Below are 19,935 nucleotides of genomic sequence, written 5' to 3' on the forward strand. Positions count from 1 at the left end.
ACAAAAGTTGAGTGGGCAGGGAGACCTGACCCTCCAACAATTCCTGCACTTAGATTTGTGATGCAGTGCAGCTGTGGGAGGAAACAATGTCACTCTCCATTCTCATCCCACTAAGAGCAGGAATCACTGTTGAGGAGGGAAAGTATTCCTGAACTTGGGTGATACTTAATAATAAAATCCTTGAAAGGACAAATGTAATGGGACTGAATTTAACTCAGTGTTTTTAAGTAATACAAAGTTTTATACCAGACTTGCTAAAAATACCCAAACTGTAACTCAGTGGCATACCTTTGCCCGTCATTTTGTGTCTTGTAGAATTTTTTCTTTTCATTTTAATATCTTACCTTCTAATATCTGGTCACTTACTTCAATTTTTAGGGCTCAGCTCCAGAGATTGATCCTACTGACAGTTCAAACTTCGGATGGGAAACTAAAATCAAGGCATGGATGGATCGTTATGAAGAAGCAAATAATAATCAATACAGTGAAGGTGTCCAGAGGGAGGCACAAAAAATAGCTCTCAGATTAGGCAATGGAAATGACAAAAAAGAAGTCAACACCAGCAATCTGATTTTCAAACCTCCAGTAGAGGTAACGAGCTGTGCCTTGTTGTGTTACTGCATGCTGTGTTTGTGCCATGACATTAGATGCCTTAAAAAAACCCCAAGCAACCAAAAAATCCCAAACCAGAACAAAAAACCCCAAACAAACAAGCAAAAATAAACACAGAAAAAAAAAAATACAAAAAAGGGGACTTCATACTCACTTTCTGTTCCTTGTCTCACCAGATCTGAGCATCAGAATTTTAACATTTTTTCAGAACTTGTAGCTGATTTTTATACATTCTGTATCACCTCAGTTATGTTTGCATTTGCGTATCATTTATCCCAAAAAGTAGCTACAGTGTTAGTCTCAGCCTGAACATTGGATTGCCTTTAGACTGCCTCTTGACACACAGTCAGCTTTAGTCTGCTGTTTCTCTGTGAGGGATACTTGGAGTGGTTAGAGTAAAGGAATCATTGGAAGTGAATTTATATTTTCCCACTTAGTATGTGTATCAAGATGTTCATTGTCTGTTTTTCTTAAGGTGTGCTAAGTGCTCTGGATGTTCATGGGTGGTGTTTCTGATACTGATTTTTTTTTAACTTGTGGTCCTGTAATTTCTAGTTTTTGAAGAGGAAGTGCAGTGCCTTTTTCTATCTTTATCAGTAATTTATCGGTTTACTTACAGGCTTAAAATCAGAGCCATGTAAAAGACTTAGCATTTTGTAGCAGAAATCTTAAGGAGTAGTTACTGTAGCAGATTAATGGAAGCATCTTTGCTTCTTTTTCTCAAAGACCATCATGGCATATGGGACACCCTCCTTAGAGGAATATCCCTACTTACAGAGCCTTTTGCCTACATAGAGGCTACTTCCTTTTTGATTGGTGATGACAGTTATGAGAGGTGTGAGTTCACTAATTGCCAGGGTATGTATTGGTTTTTAATTAAAGCCATCCTTCCATCTAAAGATACGAAAATTAATTTGGAAACTCTCTCAGGATTTTTTTTTCCCAATTATTATGTTATTTCCCTGTTCTGTTTTTCCTTGAACGAATTGAGAATGTCATTTTATGTCTGCATGTTTTATTTTGTTCAAAGGAATTGAAGCCTTTTGAAAATGTTGTTCAAAACAGTGCAGCAATTACCTACCATCCTAGTCATGATGTGAGTTAAGTGCACTATAAGAGTTATAGCACTAAAGGCTATAGTACCTGAATTGTGAGAACATGAGTCTGTTGGTTTTCAGCCATGTCCTGGAGGACTAGGGCCAAAGCATTCCTTGTATCTAAATTGGTAACTAGTAGAATTGCTAGGGAGCAGGACAGCTTGGTCAGTTCAGCCTGGAGGTTTAACTATAAAAAGGAGGGGCTTTTTTAGTTCATATAAAGTTGTTTAGTAGTTGTGAAAGTATAATCTGCTATTAGTAATAATGGAAAGATGGTAGAAGGTAAAAATTCATAAATTAATTTGTCTTTACAGAGTTATGTGCAAAAAAACAAGAAAATTTTAAAGGCTGCCAAAGACTTGCCTCCTGATGCACTTATTATTGAGTACAGAGGAAAATTCATGCTGAGAGAACAATTTGAAGCTAATGGATATTTCTTTAAAAGGTTTGTTCATTCTTACTGACTCAGTAAAGTGATTGTTCAAATGGTTCAAGTACAAGTGGATCTTAGTTACCAGCAGTGTCTTATATTTACTTCGTCTGATTAAAAGTAATGACAGCTGAAACCTTTTCTGTCCCTTTCTCTTCTGGATATCCTTACAGATTTGTTCAGGAGCTAGTTTTCTCTTTTTGTTCCTCCCTGATTACAGGATTTCCTGCATGCTCAGTTGGGTAGCTGTGCATCTTAAAGCAGGAAAAAGACAGGTTCTGCCATCCTAAAATAATTCATATATTAATGGTAAAGGCTTTATATTTTGTGAGAGAAATGGATTTTAAGTCCATGAGACTGAAATTGGACACAGGTCAGCTTGGGGCCATTTTACTGCCAGAGTTCTCTAGTTTATTGAGCTGTGTGTGACTGCTTCCTTCTTCCTGTGCAGTGGTTTCAATGCTGGCACTAACTGCATGAACAGACCTATTTGGGAATTTGCAGAAGGTCTGTTGGAGGAGATAGAACAGACAGCTTTTGCTAAGTAAAGGGTTCCTTGGCACTTGGGAAAACAGAACTTGAAGCATGACTTCACTAAGTATTTGGAGGCCCCTTTCCTTCAGGAGCATTGGTACTAGTGGTGCTGCAGATGTTATACAGGGATGTGCTGGTCTTACTTTTTAAAAATATTATTTTATGTGGCTTATAAATTTCTGAGTTTCATTTTGGGGCCTGTCATAAGAAAATTTTATGAAATTTGAAAAACATTAACTGTGTGTCTTCCATGTTTAGTGCTTGCTTGGTTAGTGTTCTCCCTTTAGATCCTGTGCAGATGATACAGGGCTGTAACTCCACCTTGAGGTATGCTGAGAAAATATTTGGGGAATGCACCTGTTAAAATCATGAAGCTTAAATATGAACATGTCATTTTTAGATTAACCTGTTTTTGGTGTATTGTGCCAAGCATCATGTTACAAAGCTGACTAATAAGAAAAATAGGCACTGTTCAGCATCTTCAAAAATTATGAAATTCCTGGTTTTCTTGTGTATTTTTCAGGCCATACCCATTTGTTTTGTTTTACTCCAAATTCCATGGGCTAGAAATGTGCGTTGATGCAAGAACTTTCGGAAATGAAGCTCGATTTATCAGGCGTTCTTGTACACCAAATGCGGAGGTGAGCACATTGAGAAAGTTAAACAAGGTTTTATTTACTTAGGAATCTTCTTTTTCTTAAGATTCCTGATAATTTGAGCAATCCTTACAATTTTTATATTTTAAAGTAATTAATGATAATGTAATAATGTTCTCGACTATAGGTAAGGCACGTAATTGAAGATGGAACAATTCATCTTTATATTTACTCCATCCATAACATTCCAAAAGGAGCAGAGATTACCATAGCATTTGATTTTGATTATGGAAATTGGTAAGTATTTGAGAATGCTGTTCTAAAATATATCTAATGCTCATTAAGTTACTTTGCAATTCAGAATGGCCTTGGTTTTGTATCATTTACTTTCTTGCATGTTTTAATAACACAAGGCTCCTTAGGCGCACTGCATTTACAATGAAAAGTGTGTGTGGGCAGAGTTGTGTATTTTTATTATGTGTGTTTCTTCCTGCTCTTAAGCCAGTTTGGATGCCGGGCTGCACAGACATGCCTTTGCTATCTGACCTGAACTATGTATGACTATAGAGTACATGTGGTAATCAGCATGGGTTCAGACTATCTCAAGATACTTGGCGCTGTTAAGAGTAGATATACTCCTCCTAAAAATACATGGTAGTTGTGTTTAGTACCTGAATGAGCTGACAGCCTCTTTCAGTTGAACATGTTTGAATAACATTTACCATGTATCCAAGTGGAGGTTAAAATTGTGCAGAGTGACTCTGAGTGCTTATTCTGTAAATTTTATCTGCCATCTTTGTATATGAAATGAACTCTCTGACTTCCATGCATCTGCATGTTTTGTACTGGTTATATTTCCACCTAGGACTATACTCAGGTTTTAGATGTCTTTTGTCTTGCAAGCAGAATACTAACCTTGAATTTAAAAGAATTCGGTGTGGCAAAGCTAAAGAAGTCAAAACTTCAGTAAACCAGTAGATAAGGTTTTTGAATTACTTTCATGTTGTATATTGTGGTGAAAACCTGAGTCACCTGCATTTTAATGTGGTTGGTTTGCATTATAGCAGATATTTAATATGAAATACCAGTGATACAGTATTGAAGGGGCTCATTGCTGTACAACCTAATCAAATGTGCCTTCTTGCATATAATTACTTGCAGTAAATACAAAGTGGATTGTGCTTGCCTCAAAGAAAATCCTGAGTGTCCAGTTCTCAGACGTTCTGAGCCTACAGAAAACATGAATACTGGATATGAAACCAGAAGGAAAAAGGGAAAGAAAGAGAAAGATGTTTCAAGAGAAAAGGAGACTCAAAATCAGAACATCACATTGGATTGTGAAGGAGCAGGCGCCAAAATGAAAATTGCTGATAATAAACAGAGGAAGCTCTCTCCCCTCAGGCTGTCCATTTCTAATAATCAGGTACTGACACAAAGATGCTCAGCAATAAAAAGCTTTTAAATACAGATACTCTCCTTTTATAGCTACTAAAGGAATTTAAACAAGTCACTGAAAAGCATTGTGAAAATTTATCAAAAGTCAGAATGATGGGTAAGCTGTTTAGAATTTTATATATTATTTTCAGTTTTCCTTAATATTCGGTTGTAATTAAAGGTATGTTGGAGTTTTTTCTTCTGGAGGTCTTTGTGACTCTCTGATGTGAAGGCCTTGTTACATTTTGAGGAGCTCCCAGTCCATCCTGAAATGCCTTTTGGCTAGTTTGCCCATGTTACTCAGAAGTATTTTCAACATAGCAGTACATAGCCCTGCTCTTAAAACAGAACTCAAATCCAGAATACTGTGTGTTGACTGCAGCTCCATTTTTAATGGAGCTGTGCAGGTCCGTGTTTAATTCAGCTGGCTGGAGGAAGGTGTGTTTTGAAACTAAATGTATAGGTAGTATGGTAAAGCTACCTGGTATTGTACTGTGATAGTAAATTTTAAATCAAGTCTTTTTTTGAGAATGTCAGTTTGAAAGAGCTATTGGGAGGGGTCCATGACATAAATTGCTAATTTTGTGGAGCAGCTATTAAAGATAACTATTTAACATGATTAGATTGTTACCTTAGTAACTGTCTATATTTCTTCATTTTGAGGGTGGTGGTGGTGATTTTTTTTTTTTTTTTTTATATGATGGTTTTTGATGATGATTTAGGGGCAGAGAAAAGGGAGTTATTCTGGGGGGGAGCAATTCCTAGTTCTTTTAACATCATTTTAGGACTGAAGAAAATGAGGTAAAAATGAGCATACTGACACCCAGGTTTCCTAAGATGATAAATTGTTCTGGCATGTGAGTAGCTAAATAGCTTAAAAATGCCTGGAAGTCAGAAGGCATGCATGTGACTTGCAAATTATGGTCTCCAGAGAGATAATATTTAAACTTTCTTACCTTAAGTGATTTTTGATTTGTATTTTGTGTCATGTTTTCAAGAAATGATAGCTGGTATAGGGAGTCTTTTCCTAATCTTATAATGTAAAATACAGAGCTTAAATAGAACAATCACAGGAGAACTTGTATTGTTTTTCAAAACTAAAGAGTAGGAATTGTGGGAAGAATAAAGCTCTTAAAATAAGCACATTTACACTTTCCTGTACATTTTTTTTATGGTAGCATCATATATATCACCCCAGGAAGAAAGCTAGAAATTTCCTGGTTTCTGTACATAGATAGATATTTTTTAAATACATATTTTTACCTCTAGATCCTTCTTTTTTTTTAAATACGTAAGACAACTTTAAATCTTTGTCTAGTCCTTTATGTAAAAGTGAAATTGCATATAGGACTAGTGAACACTTATTTAGTTTCAAAGTTATGCTTTCATGCTTGTTTATCTTCCAAAACAGAAAACCATTGTTAGGTAACTTCTGTGTTTCCATATGGTATGGCACTGTTGCTAGATTATATAGTGAGTGTTTAAATGGAAAGTGTGACTTCAATTGAATACACTTCTGAGCTGTTGCAAACTTTAGCATTCATTCTATTTCACTAAAATAGAAATAAATAGAATAATAGAATAGAATAAATTTTGTGGATGTATAATACAAAGCACCTAACTATTTAACTAATTACAAAGTGGTTAGAGCAGTTGCCATTGTTAGTGTCCAAAAGTTTCCTTTGGTTGAAAGGTTTTATTCTGATACTACTTTTTGCTTGGTGGGATGAGGGAGTGGGGATTGGAGCACTTTCATCCAGATTTGTTGGTTTGGTCACTTTTGATGTAGTGATAAAAGGATTCTTAGTTCTGTGTAGCTTTTAGTTCACTCTCGTTTGCAAGAGGAGTAGAATTTCTGTAAAACAGTCCTTTCCATCTTCCAGGAGCCAGATTTTATTGATGATATAGAAGAAAAAACTCCCATTAGCAACGAAGTAGAAATGGAATCAGAGGAGCAGATTGCAGAAAGGAAAAGGAAGATGGTAAGTTGGGAAGCAAGTAGCTGCCTAAAAGGCATCATTAAGGCTTAGTGACACCTGCTCTTCCCATGCTAATTGCTGCCTTTTTGTGGGCTTGTACAATCTGCGCATGTGCAAAGTCAGATCCTTACGTGAACTTACCCTTAAAATGCAAGGCTTGCTATTTGAGAACAGTTCATCTGGGTTCATCACTGCATTCTGACAAAAATCTGCTTTTATCTTCAGTTGTATATAATTTTTTAGTGTCTTTAGATTATTTCTGCAGTGCCTGTTTTAGATCTAATTATTTGCTCTTTGTTATTACTTGTTATTTGTAATGGCTATTTTTATAGATAGCATTGTGAATCAAGATTTTCCCCTATTTTATTTGAATTCCCTACTTGAATAAAAAGTCTCAGAAATCCTGATTTTCAGATTTTGGTGGAACAGTGCTAATAAAAGTAGCAACTTAAAATGTGCTCTTTTTTTTGTTAAGTATTTAAAAATTACGCAAGTTCTTAAATTCAAAGCAGGATTCCCTTGTTTGTCAGGCTGGTATGGATGCAAGCCTTGCTTCAGAAGTCTAGTATTTCCAGTGATTGTAACATGTCCTTTTAATCTGAGCTTCTGCTGATCTTCATGTCAGACATACATTGAACAGGTTTTGAAGTACTTACGAAAATACAAGAGACAGAGTAATTACATATTTTTATGTGTATAAATATATATATATATATGAAAGATTATGACTAGAACTGATTGTGATTATTGTTAAATTCATCAGACAAGAGAAGAACGGAAAATGGAAGCTATCCTGCAAGCTTTTGCCAGACTAGAAAAAAGAGAAAAAAGAAGAGAACAGGCTTTGGAAAGAATAAGCACAGCAAAAACGGAGGTTAAATCAGAATGCAAGGAAGCACAGATTCTCAATGATGCTGAATTTATTCAGGTAGTTACCTGGAGCTTTATTTTAAAGATGGCTTTTAATATTGCATATTTTGTCAATTTACATGGTGAGCTGCATGTTAAGATGTATGAAATTTTTACTTTTTCCTCTGAACTCAAATATATGTAACAAAAACTGTATGGTTCTTTGACGTTTTACTAGCTCCTGAATTTTTTTTCCAGGTAAGATACATGTAGATTTCTTTAATGAAGAAAATTTCAGTTACATGACTTTTTGCAAACATGCATGCGCACAAACACACACACCAGCTGTGTAATTCAGTCTGTCTTTGAAGTTCGGGATAGAAGCATTTATCAGTGTTGACTTCAGCCACAAGATGTGGCTCTCTTTAGGCACCCTCTGTAACCAATGGAGAACAATTTGTTTCTTCAGTGGGTTTTTCAGGAATACAGAGTACTATAATCTTTCTGTTATTTTAAAGGAAATTAGTTAGTAAAGTCTTTTTTTTTCTGAGTTCTTGCAGATGATCCTTACTATTTTATAAACGGTTTTTAATTCTGTTGTTAATGGATGCTTCTTAGTTTGCAAATACTCATACAGTAATTCTCAGTCCAGGTTATTTCCCTGAGCTATGTGTCAGCATTCTCTTAAGTATCTTTTGTGACAAAGTTAAACAACCTAGTAAGCTATGAATTGCAGAAAGAATATTGGACTGAAAGACTTCATGATACAAGCATAATTTCTAACTTAGGGATGAATGAATGTCAGTACTTACACAAATCTGTCATGATCTGACCAGTGATGAGTTGTGTGTGAGTACTGCTGATGATACAGCACATGCTTGGGAGGATGGGAGGAAAGTACAGGAAATCCTGACATTTGCCTTCAAGAAGGAGAGAAGTATTGTAGTTCTGACAATAGAAATGAAATTAAGACTTTTTGGACATGTAAAAGAAGAGGGAACCGACTATTTTTTTCTTTTTTCCCAAGAAAGATAAGTAGCTCTAAATGTGTATGAGATCTGTTTACTAGATTTCTGTCTTGTCCCAGGAACCGGCAAAAGAAGAAACTGCCACCAAGCCTACCCCAGCCAAAGTTAATAGAGCGAAACAGAGAAAAAGCTTCTCCCGGAGTAGAACTCACATTGGACAGCAGCGCAGGCGACACAGGACCGTCAGCATGTGTTCAGATATCCAGCCCTCCTCTCCTGATGTGGAAGTTACTTCACAGCATAACGAAACTGAGAACGCAGCACTGGTAGCTGAGCCTGAAACAGAAACTGTTGTTACAGAAATGGTTACTGAAACAGAAGCTCCAGCACTTAGTAAATGCCCTACTAAGTATCCAAAAACAAAGAAGGTAAGTCTCCTGAGGGATAGGGAGAAGGTGGACCTTAACAGAGTTTTTAAAAAATCATAGGCTGCTTCATCAGTATGCAACTGCATGTATGCTTTTTCAAAAAATATTTATACATTTTTTTGTAAAATTACCATTGTATAGCCACTCACTGGTAATAGATTAAAATACTTGTAACATCGTTTAGTGGAAGTTAGTTTGGATTTAAGACTTCCAAAATACATCTTCAGAGCAATTTTGAAACAAAATATTTTCAGAACGGGCTTTCTAAATGGATTGAAATAATATGCATAACCAAAACATAATTAAAGCTGAATTTGAAGAAAAACCTAAGGAAATCAAAGTTGCCTTTCTTTTCTTTGTTTATTGTATGCTTCTGATGACAAACAATTTCCAAGGAAATCACTAACTTATGATACTTCTCAGCTGTCTTTTCTGAAGTGAATGGATCAAAACATTACAAATGTGTATGTGCATGTCTGCCGGGAAAATTCTTTACTCTTTAATGCTTCATCTTTAAATTTCTTTCCATTGGACTGCATTGCAAAAAACTTGTATTAAGTGTCCCAATATTAAAAGATACTCAAAAATCTTAACTCTGCAAGTGCAACTAAAGCAGTATGGCTTTCTGCTTTGAAATTCACAGAATGCATTAAAAAGTATTTGTGAGTGGAGGGAAAGGGGGAGGAAGTCATAGGTCAAAACTTCTTGTCAAAAGAAAAATAATAATTTCAAGATGTTTTTTATCTTGAATCCCCAAACATAATTTAGAATTTTTTTTCCCAAAAGGTACCTGAGTCATCCGTGTAACACCGCCTATTTGCATCACTGTTACATACTTGTGACAGGGAACACTAGAGCCTTTCTTCCTTTCTTGCCTGTTGCATATCAGAAAAGAAGGAAGATGCTTAATACTGTGAAAAAGCAAAAAAGTGCAGTAAAATTCAGGCTTCGGGTAAATATCTCTCCATTGCACCCAGTGTACCCTAAGTGCAGAGAAAGTGTTGCTTTAAAAATTAATTAAATAAAAATGGGCTTTTAAAAGACAAAATAAAATATAATAATTTGTGTTAAAGCCTTAATATTATATTAATGTATCATTTAATGTTGCATGTCCTTAATTTTGAATCACTCTAAAATCTAGGAGGTTAGTTTATCTGTTAATAGAAACTAAAAATCTACTGGCATATTTTTTAAAAGCACTGAACTAGGTAGGAAATAATAGCCTTTTTAGACCAGTGTGTCTCTGTATTAAACTACACATTTACTATTACATTTGAACAGTGTTCAAGGCAGCTGCCTGACATGCTGACTGAGGCACAGTCCTGACAGAATGGAAATCTGATGAGGGGTTTCTTTAACTTTGCTCTGTTAATGTTACACTACTTCTCTTCAGCCTGGGTGCTTGGGCACGAGTTTAGATTATGTTTTAGAATTCTGTTACTAAATTGACATCCTGAATACTTAAATGTTGATCTGGGCACTTGTATTGTAATGTTCAGTGAGAACTAAATGCTGAAGAACTAAGTGTAGTCCACAACAGGAAAAAACAAAAAATGCATGGGGCTAAATACCCCCATCCCTCCCACTAACTGGTATGTAAGCAAATCTGTACTGGTTTCTTCTGCTTTCCCTGTGATTTCTCTACAACTGACCTCGTTCTTGCCAGGTATTCTTAAACTTGGAGCCTGGAAACAAGCTGTTTCTGGTTGTGTAATAGCTGACTAGATGAATAATTGAACTAAACACTTTATTAAAGCCACTGGTAAGCACACTCACAAAACTTTTTTCATTTTTTTTTTCTCTCTTCAGCACTTGGTTAGTGAATGGTTAAGTGAAAAGAGTGATAAAGCAGGGAAGCCTACAGACACTCTACCAGAAAGGCCTCTACGCATAACCACCGACCCTGAAGTTCTGGCTACTCAGCTGAATTCTTTACCTGGTCTCGCTTACAGTCCACATGTATATTCAACTCCAAAGCACTATATCCGTTTTACTTCTCCATTCCTTTCAGAAAAGAGGAGGAAAAAAGAACCTGTGGAAAACATTACTGGCTCTTGTAAGAAGGTAATGCTTCCCTGCATTGTGGTGTTCTATATCAATTAAAAAGAAGTCTTTATTTACTAGTGTAAGTCAGGCAGAAAGAAGGCTGTCTGGAAAACCAGTCATGTCACACATTTTGAAATGTTCATAATGGAAGTTGTAAGTCACTAACTGGAACTTCTTGTATTACAGCGTTGGTTGAAGCAGGCTCTGGAAGAAGAAAATTCAACAACAATTGATAGATTTAATTCACCATCACAAGAGAGATCTAGAAGTCCAGCCATCAATGGTGAACATAAAAGTCCTTTATTACTGAATGACAGCTGTTCCTTAACAGGTGTGAAGTTTTTGTAAATATACTACATAACCAATGTATTCAACCAATATGTTGAAGTAGCTGTTAGTGGAGCACTGTGTTTATTAAAGTCATGAATTGATGAAAATTCCAGGCATATTTGCATGTTTTCCTGATACTTTCTTTGAAAGAAATGCTTAGTTGCATGGTGGAGTTTTTCCCCCTTCAGTGTATATTAGATAAGAAGCCATTATATTTCTTGGCATTTACAGTCAACAAAAAACTAATGGTTTTGGTATTAGTATTAAGAAGTCAGGTTATGAATTTAATTTTCTATACTTTCTGTATATTATCTTATACTTAAAACTCAGTAGGCCAGTGTAGCACGCAGGTGAAAAAGCTGTGTAATCGTGTAAGCATAATAGAAAATCAGAGCGCACTGAAACCACCTTTTAGCTGAACGGTCTTAAAAATGGATGGAAGTTGACATTACCTTCTCTGGAGATACAGACAGTTCTTCCAGGCATCCTAGCACACAGTTACTGATGTATCTGTAGGCTGTTAAGAGTTTATTTTTCAGGAAGCCTGTAGGCTGTTAAAAGTTCATCTCTCAGGAAGCCTTCTGCCCTTCAGAGACTTTTTTAATCTTAGAGTTCTTTAATTTGGAATTCACAATTTCATTACATAAAGTACTTAAGCAACTGTAGGTGATTGTTAAGTCTGGAAGTCTTGTAACTTTTTCTAATTTTAACACATAGATCTAACCACACCACTAAAAAAACGAAGACTGTATCAGCTCTTGGAGTCTGCTTTCTCAGAAACCTCCACACCTACTCCTTCTCCCTATGCCACACCAACCCATGCTGACATCACTGCCTCCGAACCATCGTTGTTTGCTACTCCTCCGAGGGTAAAAACAGAAGATGAAGCTTGTCGAAATGGTTACAAACCCGTATATTCACCAGTTACTCCTGTAACTCCATGTATACATGGAAATACCATGCACTTTGAGGTGAGATCTGTACTAAATTTTAGAGCATTCAGATATTTCAGTGTAAATCAGTATTTGTACTCCTGCTAGAAAATGGGGGGGGTGTATTTCTCTAGGCCAAAAAGTAAATTGACTTGAAATTTCTTCTTGTTTATTTAGAATATTTCCTCACCTGACAGTTCCCCAGAAATAAAAAGGCGAGCTTACAGTCAAGAGGTAAGGAAATTTGCAAAACCTGTGAATGGTATCTCAATTTCACCTGAATGGCTGCTCTGTTCTTAGTGAATGCTTTTCACCAACCATTACAAGTTTCTGGGAATTTAAAGGGTAACTTCCCCATAGGTTTTACTTGCTTACTGCTTTATATTTCCACTTTACCTATTATATTCTCTATTTTAAACTGGTTTCTCTCTGTATCACTTAAAAATCCTGATTGGGGTCAGGATCAGCTCCTGTAACAGAAAGGAGTAACTACTGCAATTTCTAGATGGTAACAGAAAGAGAACACTTTGCTTTCCAGGCTGTGTTAGATTCAGATTAACACTTCTCCTTGTTACCAGCATTTCTTGATTGTTTTTGTTGACCCCAGTTGTGCTCCAAGTGAAAGAGCAAAGTAGAAAGTAAGCATAGGTGGTGGATTAGTTGAAGAGCTAGTGCTATTGGAACGTATGCCTGGGTACTCCCAGCTGTAGGATGCATGTGTCTTGCCATGGGGCTTCATCCTGAAATTTGGAAAAACTTCTCCTTCCTTCTCCCTCTTTGAAATAAGTGTCTTGACACTGAGGAGGATTGCTTTTATGTTGAAGTAGGTGCTTTCTAGCTTCCTGGCCTGGGACTTGCTCCCTTTGAAGCTCCTCCCCTTCCTCTGCCAGTCATTAATAAAACCTGGTGCTTAATGCGTGTTTTTACTTTGGTTAATGTACATTTTATTAAAAAGCTTTAATCTAATACGTGGAAATAGTAGAACTAATTGTTTCTTAAAAACAGATCAGTTTGTGGTACTGGAAGGCCTTTAATACCACTTGAAGGTGCATGTGAATGTGAAACAGTTGCAAGTTTGATGGAGTGTGAAAAAATATTTATATGTTTTTTCTTCATGCAGGGTTATGACAGAGCATCTATTCTAGCACTGAATTCTTTCAGAAATTCCAACCTGACAGAAATGGGCCTGCAAGAAATAAAGACTATTGGATATTCTAGTCCAAGGAATAGGACTGATGTCACACGGCAGTGCACTGGAGAAATGGAATCTGTGTCAGACCTCCAGCTGGGACTCGAAGTAATTGAGCAAAGTGCGCTGCATAAAAACCTGGAAGCCCCCACACATGATAGGACTGATTCAAACAGCCAATTAGAAACTGCTCATTGTGGACGGGGCACAATTTACTCTTCCTGGGTAAAAAGTCCTGACAGGACAGGTGTAAATTTCTCAATGAATTCTAATTTGAGGGACTTGACCCCTTCACATCAGTTGGAGGTAGGAGGTGGATTCAGAATAAGCGAGTCAAAGTGCCTGATTCAAGATGATGCAAGAGGCATGTTCATGGAAGCATCTGTTTTTTGTACTTCAGAAGATGGAATTGCACCTGGCTTTGGAAGGACTGTCAATAACGACAATTTAATGGATGGAAATTGCACACCCCAGAACCCTCCACAAAAGAAAAAGGTTATAGCTTTAAGAATCATTTGGTCTGTCTTCCGTTGTTTGCTAATGATATTTCTATAACAGAAAGAACCCCAGTGTAATAAAAACCAACTGTTGGCTCATATTTTACATACTACAGTATAAGTAGACATTCAGAAGTAATGAAGGGCAAAGAGAAAAGCTGCATAAAACTATTAGTAAATTTATTTCTCCAACATAAAAGACACAAATTCTTTTTCATATGGGTCTTACATGAATTGCCCAATAAATAATTGCTTTTCAGGTTTGAAAATGGTTGCTTATGCCACCTGGTGTTAGAGTATTCCATTATACAGAATATATACTAGATCATAGAGGCCATATACTGTGAATATCTGTTACAAATCACTGCAAGAAATTGCAACAACAGATGTATGCTATTCAGACTTTAAAGTCAGAACTGCACAGAAATACTTAGCTCCAAGAAATATTTTTCTTGGCTTAATTTGTTTTTTTGTTACTTGGCTTTTGGGGGGTTGGTTTGGGGTTTTTTTGGTTGTTTTTTTGCTTGTGTGGTTTTGGTGGTTTTTCTGGTTTGTTTGTTTGGGTTTTTTAAAATATTGTTTGAAAAATAAGCACAATCTAAATTTGCTATTCTCACGAAACAGTTCTTATAGATAGTGATGTAGTCATGGGCAACTCTAACCAGGATTGGAAGTTGCGTTGCATAATTCTTAAGACTGCATTGTACTGCCAGGTTGACTCCCTTTGCAGAAAGAATGACAAAGATGAAAGGCAGTGGTCTCCAGTGCACCAGCTTGCCTATTTTGTCTCATAACACACTCTAGTAATCTTTCGTGTTTGGAAGGTGTAATTTATTTTCTTCATGGAAGTAGTGATGAGGAGGGTTTTCTGCACGTGTACATGCCTGCACAATGGAGTTCGGGGTTTTTGGTCACATTGAAGCCCCTTGTACATGCCTGCTCCTCTGGGGCATCCTGCTGAGGGGCAGTGAGGAATCTTCCTTCAGTAGTTCTCCTTCAGAACTGAATTTTTGTTTACTTGCTTCAAGCTGAGACATACATGGAGCAATATTGTAGGAGCTCTGATCTTACCTGGTCATAACCCTGAGAATTTGATAGATCTTGCGTGTGTTACTGTAGCCTGCTGTTTTGGCAAACCTGAAAAGAAAATGTAAGCTAGAATTCCTGTAACTTGACGGCCCTCTTTTTCTGAAGCCTAAATTTGTCTTCACAAATCCCAGCAGCACTTAGTAATTCAGTAATCCTCCCCACTTCTGTTGCTGGCAAGGATTGTTCCAGGTTGTTACAGTTGAGAGCTATGCTATACTAATCCTCCAATAAAAAAAGGTGGGCTGCCCTCTGACACCCCCCCATCTCAGAATTCCCGTCTAAAAGTCTGTCTGAAGAAACAGCCAGAGAAAACTGCATCTCTATCCCTGAAAGAAGGGGGGTTAGGATTTCTGAGGACACACAGAAATTTGAAACCTTAGACAGTGTTAAAAAAGAGGTGGTGGGCTGGATCCCATCTGATGGGAAAGGTAAGAATTCAGGAACTTTGAATTTGAAGAGACTCATAAAAGCCATTTCCCTAGGGTCATGTAAGATAGCTATATCCTTAGGTAGGTCTTTGCAGGATGTTTTTGTATACTTGTACATTTCTGTGGGTATTTGCTCGTGTTTTGTCCTACTATTGCACAAGTTGTTATCAATACAGTCCAGTACAATGTGGCCACATTATATGGGTCTCTTAACATTTAAGCTTTCTTTAAAGCAGTATTCTTTAGGGGGTCTCTGTCACATTATATGGAAATAATACAAAATTATTTGAAAACAAGTTCTTAACCTGAATTCCTTTATGCAAAATCAGATATTTTTCACTGTTTTTACTGACATATGGATGGGTCTGTAATAGATCTGTTTGAAAGCAAACAAACAAAACCCCTTAGGACCGCAAGCAGAGCAGCTGCTTCGGTTTTTCTCTCTCTCTAGAAATGGATGTCCAGCTTTATTGAGGATTAAGCCAGTTAAAAATCTTTTTTTTTTTTTATTATTGCACTTCAGTTTGTTTGGATGCTGTATGGTTCAGAGCAGGATGCTGATAACTAGAAGAAAATTTATAGAAGTTAAATGTCATTTTTACCAAACTACGAGTGTAGTTACCAAATAAAGTAGTTCTGGAGGTCAATATTTCAGCTTTATACTTCAAATTCTGAAGATTCTTGGTATAAATATTTGAACATGTATTTTTTTCAGTGGAGGCAATTTAGTAACCACCAAAACTGGTTTCTGTTCTGTGGAACTTTGGTGTAATGATTTTAAGTATGTAATACATTAAATAGGAACCATGTGTCATTATTTTTTGTATTAAGAGTTAGCTTAAAAATATGTTTTTAAGAGAGACTGATTAAAGTGCAGTAAAGACAAATTCAGAATAAACAGGGAAAAGTTGCAAATTCTGTGTTAAAAGAAGGCTTTGAAGAGCTTAGTGAATCCTTTGATATATGAAGCAGAAGGGTAGTGGGTTCTCATGAAAGGGAGTCAGTCTTGAGAGCAGGATGTGACATCTCTTGAAATTAGCTTTACTAGATCAGTATAATTGTAAAATTCTGCCAGTTCCAGGAGAAACTGTAGAGTCCCTTGAAACTACAGCCAACAAAATGACTTCAGCAGTGGACCTTTTGCTGACCTGTGTCATTGTCATCTGCTTCTTCCCTGAGGCAGAACACATAATTCTAATCTTGGCGGAAGCACTTTCTTAATACCACCTTTGCAGTTGCTGGTAGCTCAGTATGCTGTAGATTCCACTGTAGATGTGGTGAAGTATCTTCAAATAATCTCTGCCTTTTTTTTTTTAGAACCAATTACATGGTACGTCTTACTAAAATGTAGTGCATTTAATAGAAATTGTGAGAAAGAAAATGGTTAAAACTTCCTCTCTAATGTCCATTTGTGGGGTTTTTTTTCCTCTTAGGTGTCCTTGTTAGAATACCGTAAGAGGCAACGTGAAGCTCGAAAAAGTGGCTCAAAGACAGACAACTTCCCCCTGGTTACTGTATCTCCTCATGCTGCTGGTGGAGGAAATACAAGTAGTAATAATGGTGCTAGTGATGGGTATAACAACAGTGGTGAAAATGGGGAGCAAACTGATAACACTGCAAGCCTGCCTTTACCACTGCCAACTACTGTTTATAATGCAGCTCCAGAAGACACTGGCAACAACTGTGCAATTAAAGAATCTTCCTCCAGTGAGAAGAGTGAACCAGAAGTTCAGTGGTAAGCCACAAAACTACAGGACTAAAGTTCAGAAGAATTTTTTATGTAAATCTAAGTATTTGCTAGTTGAAATCTATTTTTCATTAAGGCTTCTGTTGTGGAATACTGACTGGAAGCCCTTCTTCCAGCTTAGTAGAGTTGTCTTACCTTTTTCCTCAGAAATACAGCAGACACCTGATAATGATTCAAATACATGAAGAATTGCCCATAAGATATTTATTAAACTATTTTAATTCTGCTTTTTTATCTTGTAGTGGCAAAATAGGTATTGGTTTGAGCATTTGTATCTTTGTATATCAACTGCTTTCTGAGCTGAAGAGAATTTTTCATGTTAAATCTCAAAGCCTTTCCAGAAGTACTGTAAGGCGTAAGGTGCAGCAGGAGAATAATCTATACTGATTAGCAAAGGTTTCTGGAAGACTTTAGGAGGTCTGGTTTTCAGTCATGTGGCTGGAGCGTGTGGGGGATGTTTGCTGTTGTGTAATTGCCCTGTGCAGGGCTGAATGCTCAGGTAGGAGCATATGGTGACACTAAGAGGATTGTTGGTGATTGCTCAGTGGTTCCCTTGTTTGTTCCCAGACCATATGGGCAGTGTGCAATGACAGATACTCCAGACAACCCCAGATCCTGAGCAGAGGTGGTGTGTGGATGGGGAGGAGATAGAGTGACTTCAGTCTGTGTAAAACACTGCACAAATTTTTCAGTGAGTTTTGGTAGCTTTAAAATAGATGGTCAACTGTGGTGACACTGTCTCCAGAATATTATTAGGGCAAAATAAATCCGGCAGATGTTCTTCATGCTGTGGTGAAAGCCTAACTGGTGGGGATGAACTTTGAGCTTAGGAGTTGAACATCCTTCCACTGAGATGCTCTAAGTATTCCAGGAAAGAAGATTTTGTAAAGCCCGTTGAAGGGAGAACCTGAGTGCAGTCTTCAGTGTTCCACTGAAAAGGGGCTGTTAAGTTCACTGTGCAGAAGCTACTGCACTAAATTGAGGAAACAGGCCAAACAGGGAATAATTTACTGCTTAGATTTTGCACTAACCTTGCAGAGCAGCACCAAAACTTATTCCAGTGCAGCAGTATTGTGAAGTGATGCCGTATGTCCTTGCCAGAAAGGGAAATATTTTTGCGGAGTGCTGTCACTTAAAATATTCTTGGTCAGGTTGTGATTGAGAGATGTAATGGGTTATAAGAGAGATGTGACTGTCATTGCATACCCACTATCTGACATTTCAAGTATAGAAGCTTAAACAGCAGTAGATTTGTAGTAGTACACAACTGATAGCTGTGCATCCCCACTATTAAAGAGCAGATTCTTCCCAGTTCTGGAAGAAGACAGTTTTCTGCAAACTGAGACTATGAACCAGTAACTATAACCTTTATTTTTTTTATTTTTTTTTTTTACTTTTCAGTTGCTTAGACAAAGAAAAACCCACATATCTACAGCTACTTCCTTAATAAGAGGAAATGCCAGTTTTTTAACATAACAAGGTTGCAGGAAATCACTATATTTAAAGTGGGAGAAAATAGATACAAACCACTTAAATAATAATATTCCTTATGCACAACAAGTTACTTGGTTGTTACATGCAGCCAACACTGTAAACTTCATCTGACTTGGTATTTGCATATACGTTGTCCTAAATATGGTCTATGGGAGTACATCCTCTTAAATTTAAAATGGACTTCTTTCAGGACTGCATCAACCTCTGTGGAACAAGTGAGAGAACGAAGTTATCAGAGAGCTTTACTTCTCAGTGATCATAGGAAAGACAAGGACAGTGGTGAGTTGCTTTATTTTTTTGAACATAAATAAATCTAACCAGCTTCCCCATGGTAATCTGTAATAATTCTAATACTGTGTTTGGGTCTGCTTCATCTGTAGGGGGAGAATCACCTTGTAGGCCATGCTCACCGTCTCATGTTCAGTCTCCATCTCATTCAAATCTCATTTCCCAGTTGCAGCTTAAGGTCCCTTCTTTCACTGAAATTCCTGAAGGTCAGTAAGCAGATGACCTTGTATGACACTTGACATATTCAATAGTCTAACAACCGCTTTAATAGCTCTTTTAAAGTCAAACATAAAGTGCTTAATGATCTCTGCAAAAGATTTGATTTTTCCCAATTTGATATTTATCTCTGCTTTATTTCTGTAGAACCTGATTCTGAAAATCCAGAGCCAACTTCTGAGTGTCCGTCCCCAGATACTTCACAAAGGACTTGTAAGAGTCCATCAAAAGCAAGCAAGGTAATGCAGGGTTTGCACAATATGCATAGGAACAGCTCCATCCATCTCTGATTTACTTATAAAAATGTTAATTCTAGGATTTACTACTTTGGTGACATACACACATGTTCATCTAACTGTGCAGTAAATTAACATAGGTAGACATCTGCAAGAATATTTGTCTGTAGTCACTAAAAAGTGGGTTTATATGCTGTGCTTTCAGTAGCTGTACATGTTTATGATTTTACACTCTGTAGACAGAGAAGAGATTGTATCTGCACTGTTCTGTGGTGTGAATGCTGAAGAAATGGCACTCAGAACCAACAGCATGTGATTTACCCTTAACAGGGGGGTTGCTCTTGATCTGCCAGGGTTTGGCAGTCAGGACTCTGATAATATGGAGAAGGATGATGAGTAGTACCTATATTAAATGAAGTAATTCAGGTTGTCATATTTAGTATGTTTGCCTGCACTACCCAGCTTTAAATCACTCTAAAAATTACTTTATTTCTGTAAGTAGTCTTCTCTGGAATT

At 37.0% G+C, this 19,935-nt stretch overlaps 1 protein-coding gene across 8 annotated transcripts in view; it reads left to right on the top strand.

The window, feature by feature from the left end:
- Positions 1-19,935, top strand: part of KMT2E (lysine methyltransferase 2E (inactive)) — a 58,184-nt gene that overhangs the window by 35,648 nt on the left and 2,601 nt on the right. For 6 of the 8 annotated variants that reach the window (XM_023918943.2, XM_023918945.2, XM_023918944.2 and 3 more), the window contains 17 exons: positions 379-591; positions 2,024-2,154; positions 3,197-3,314; positions 3,457-3,566; positions 4,431-4,692; positions 6,587-6,685; positions 7,446-7,610; positions 8,619-8,927; positions 10,737-10,991; positions 11,160-11,304; positions 12,021-12,274; positions 12,413-12,469; positions 13,356-13,919; positions 16,872-17,173; positions 18,870-18,958; positions 19,060-19,173; positions 19,331-19,422. In XM_023918943.2, coding sequence (XP_023774711.1) covers positions 379-591; positions 2,024-2,154; positions 3,197-3,314; positions 3,457-3,566; positions 4,431-4,692; positions 6,587-6,685; positions 7,446-7,610; positions 8,619-8,927; positions 10,737-10,991; positions 11,160-11,304; positions 12,021-12,274; positions 12,413-12,469; positions 13,356-13,919; positions 16,872-17,173; positions 18,870-18,958; positions 19,060-19,173; positions 19,331-19,422 — 3,279 coding nt within the window. The remainder of the gene's footprint in view (positions 1-378; positions 592-2,023; positions 2,155-3,196; positions 3,315-3,456; positions 3,567-4,430; positions 4,693-6,586; positions 6,686-7,445; positions 7,611-8,618; positions 8,928-10,736; positions 10,992-11,159; positions 11,305-12,020; positions 12,275-12,412; positions 12,470-13,355; positions 13,920-16,871; positions 17,174-18,869; positions 18,959-19,059; positions 19,174-19,330; positions 19,423-19,935) is intronic. The other 2 variants (XM_023918947.2, XM_086886707.1) reach the window with 1 other exon arrangement.

The sequence above is a fragment of the Cyanistes caeruleus genome, chromosome 4 (genome assembly GCF_971803275.1).
Source record: "Cyanistes caeruleus chromosome 4, bCyaCae1.hap1.1, whole genome shotgun sequence".
Lineage (NCBI taxonomy): Eukaryota > Metazoa > Chordata > Aves > Passeriformes > Paridae > Cyanistes > Cyanistes caeruleus.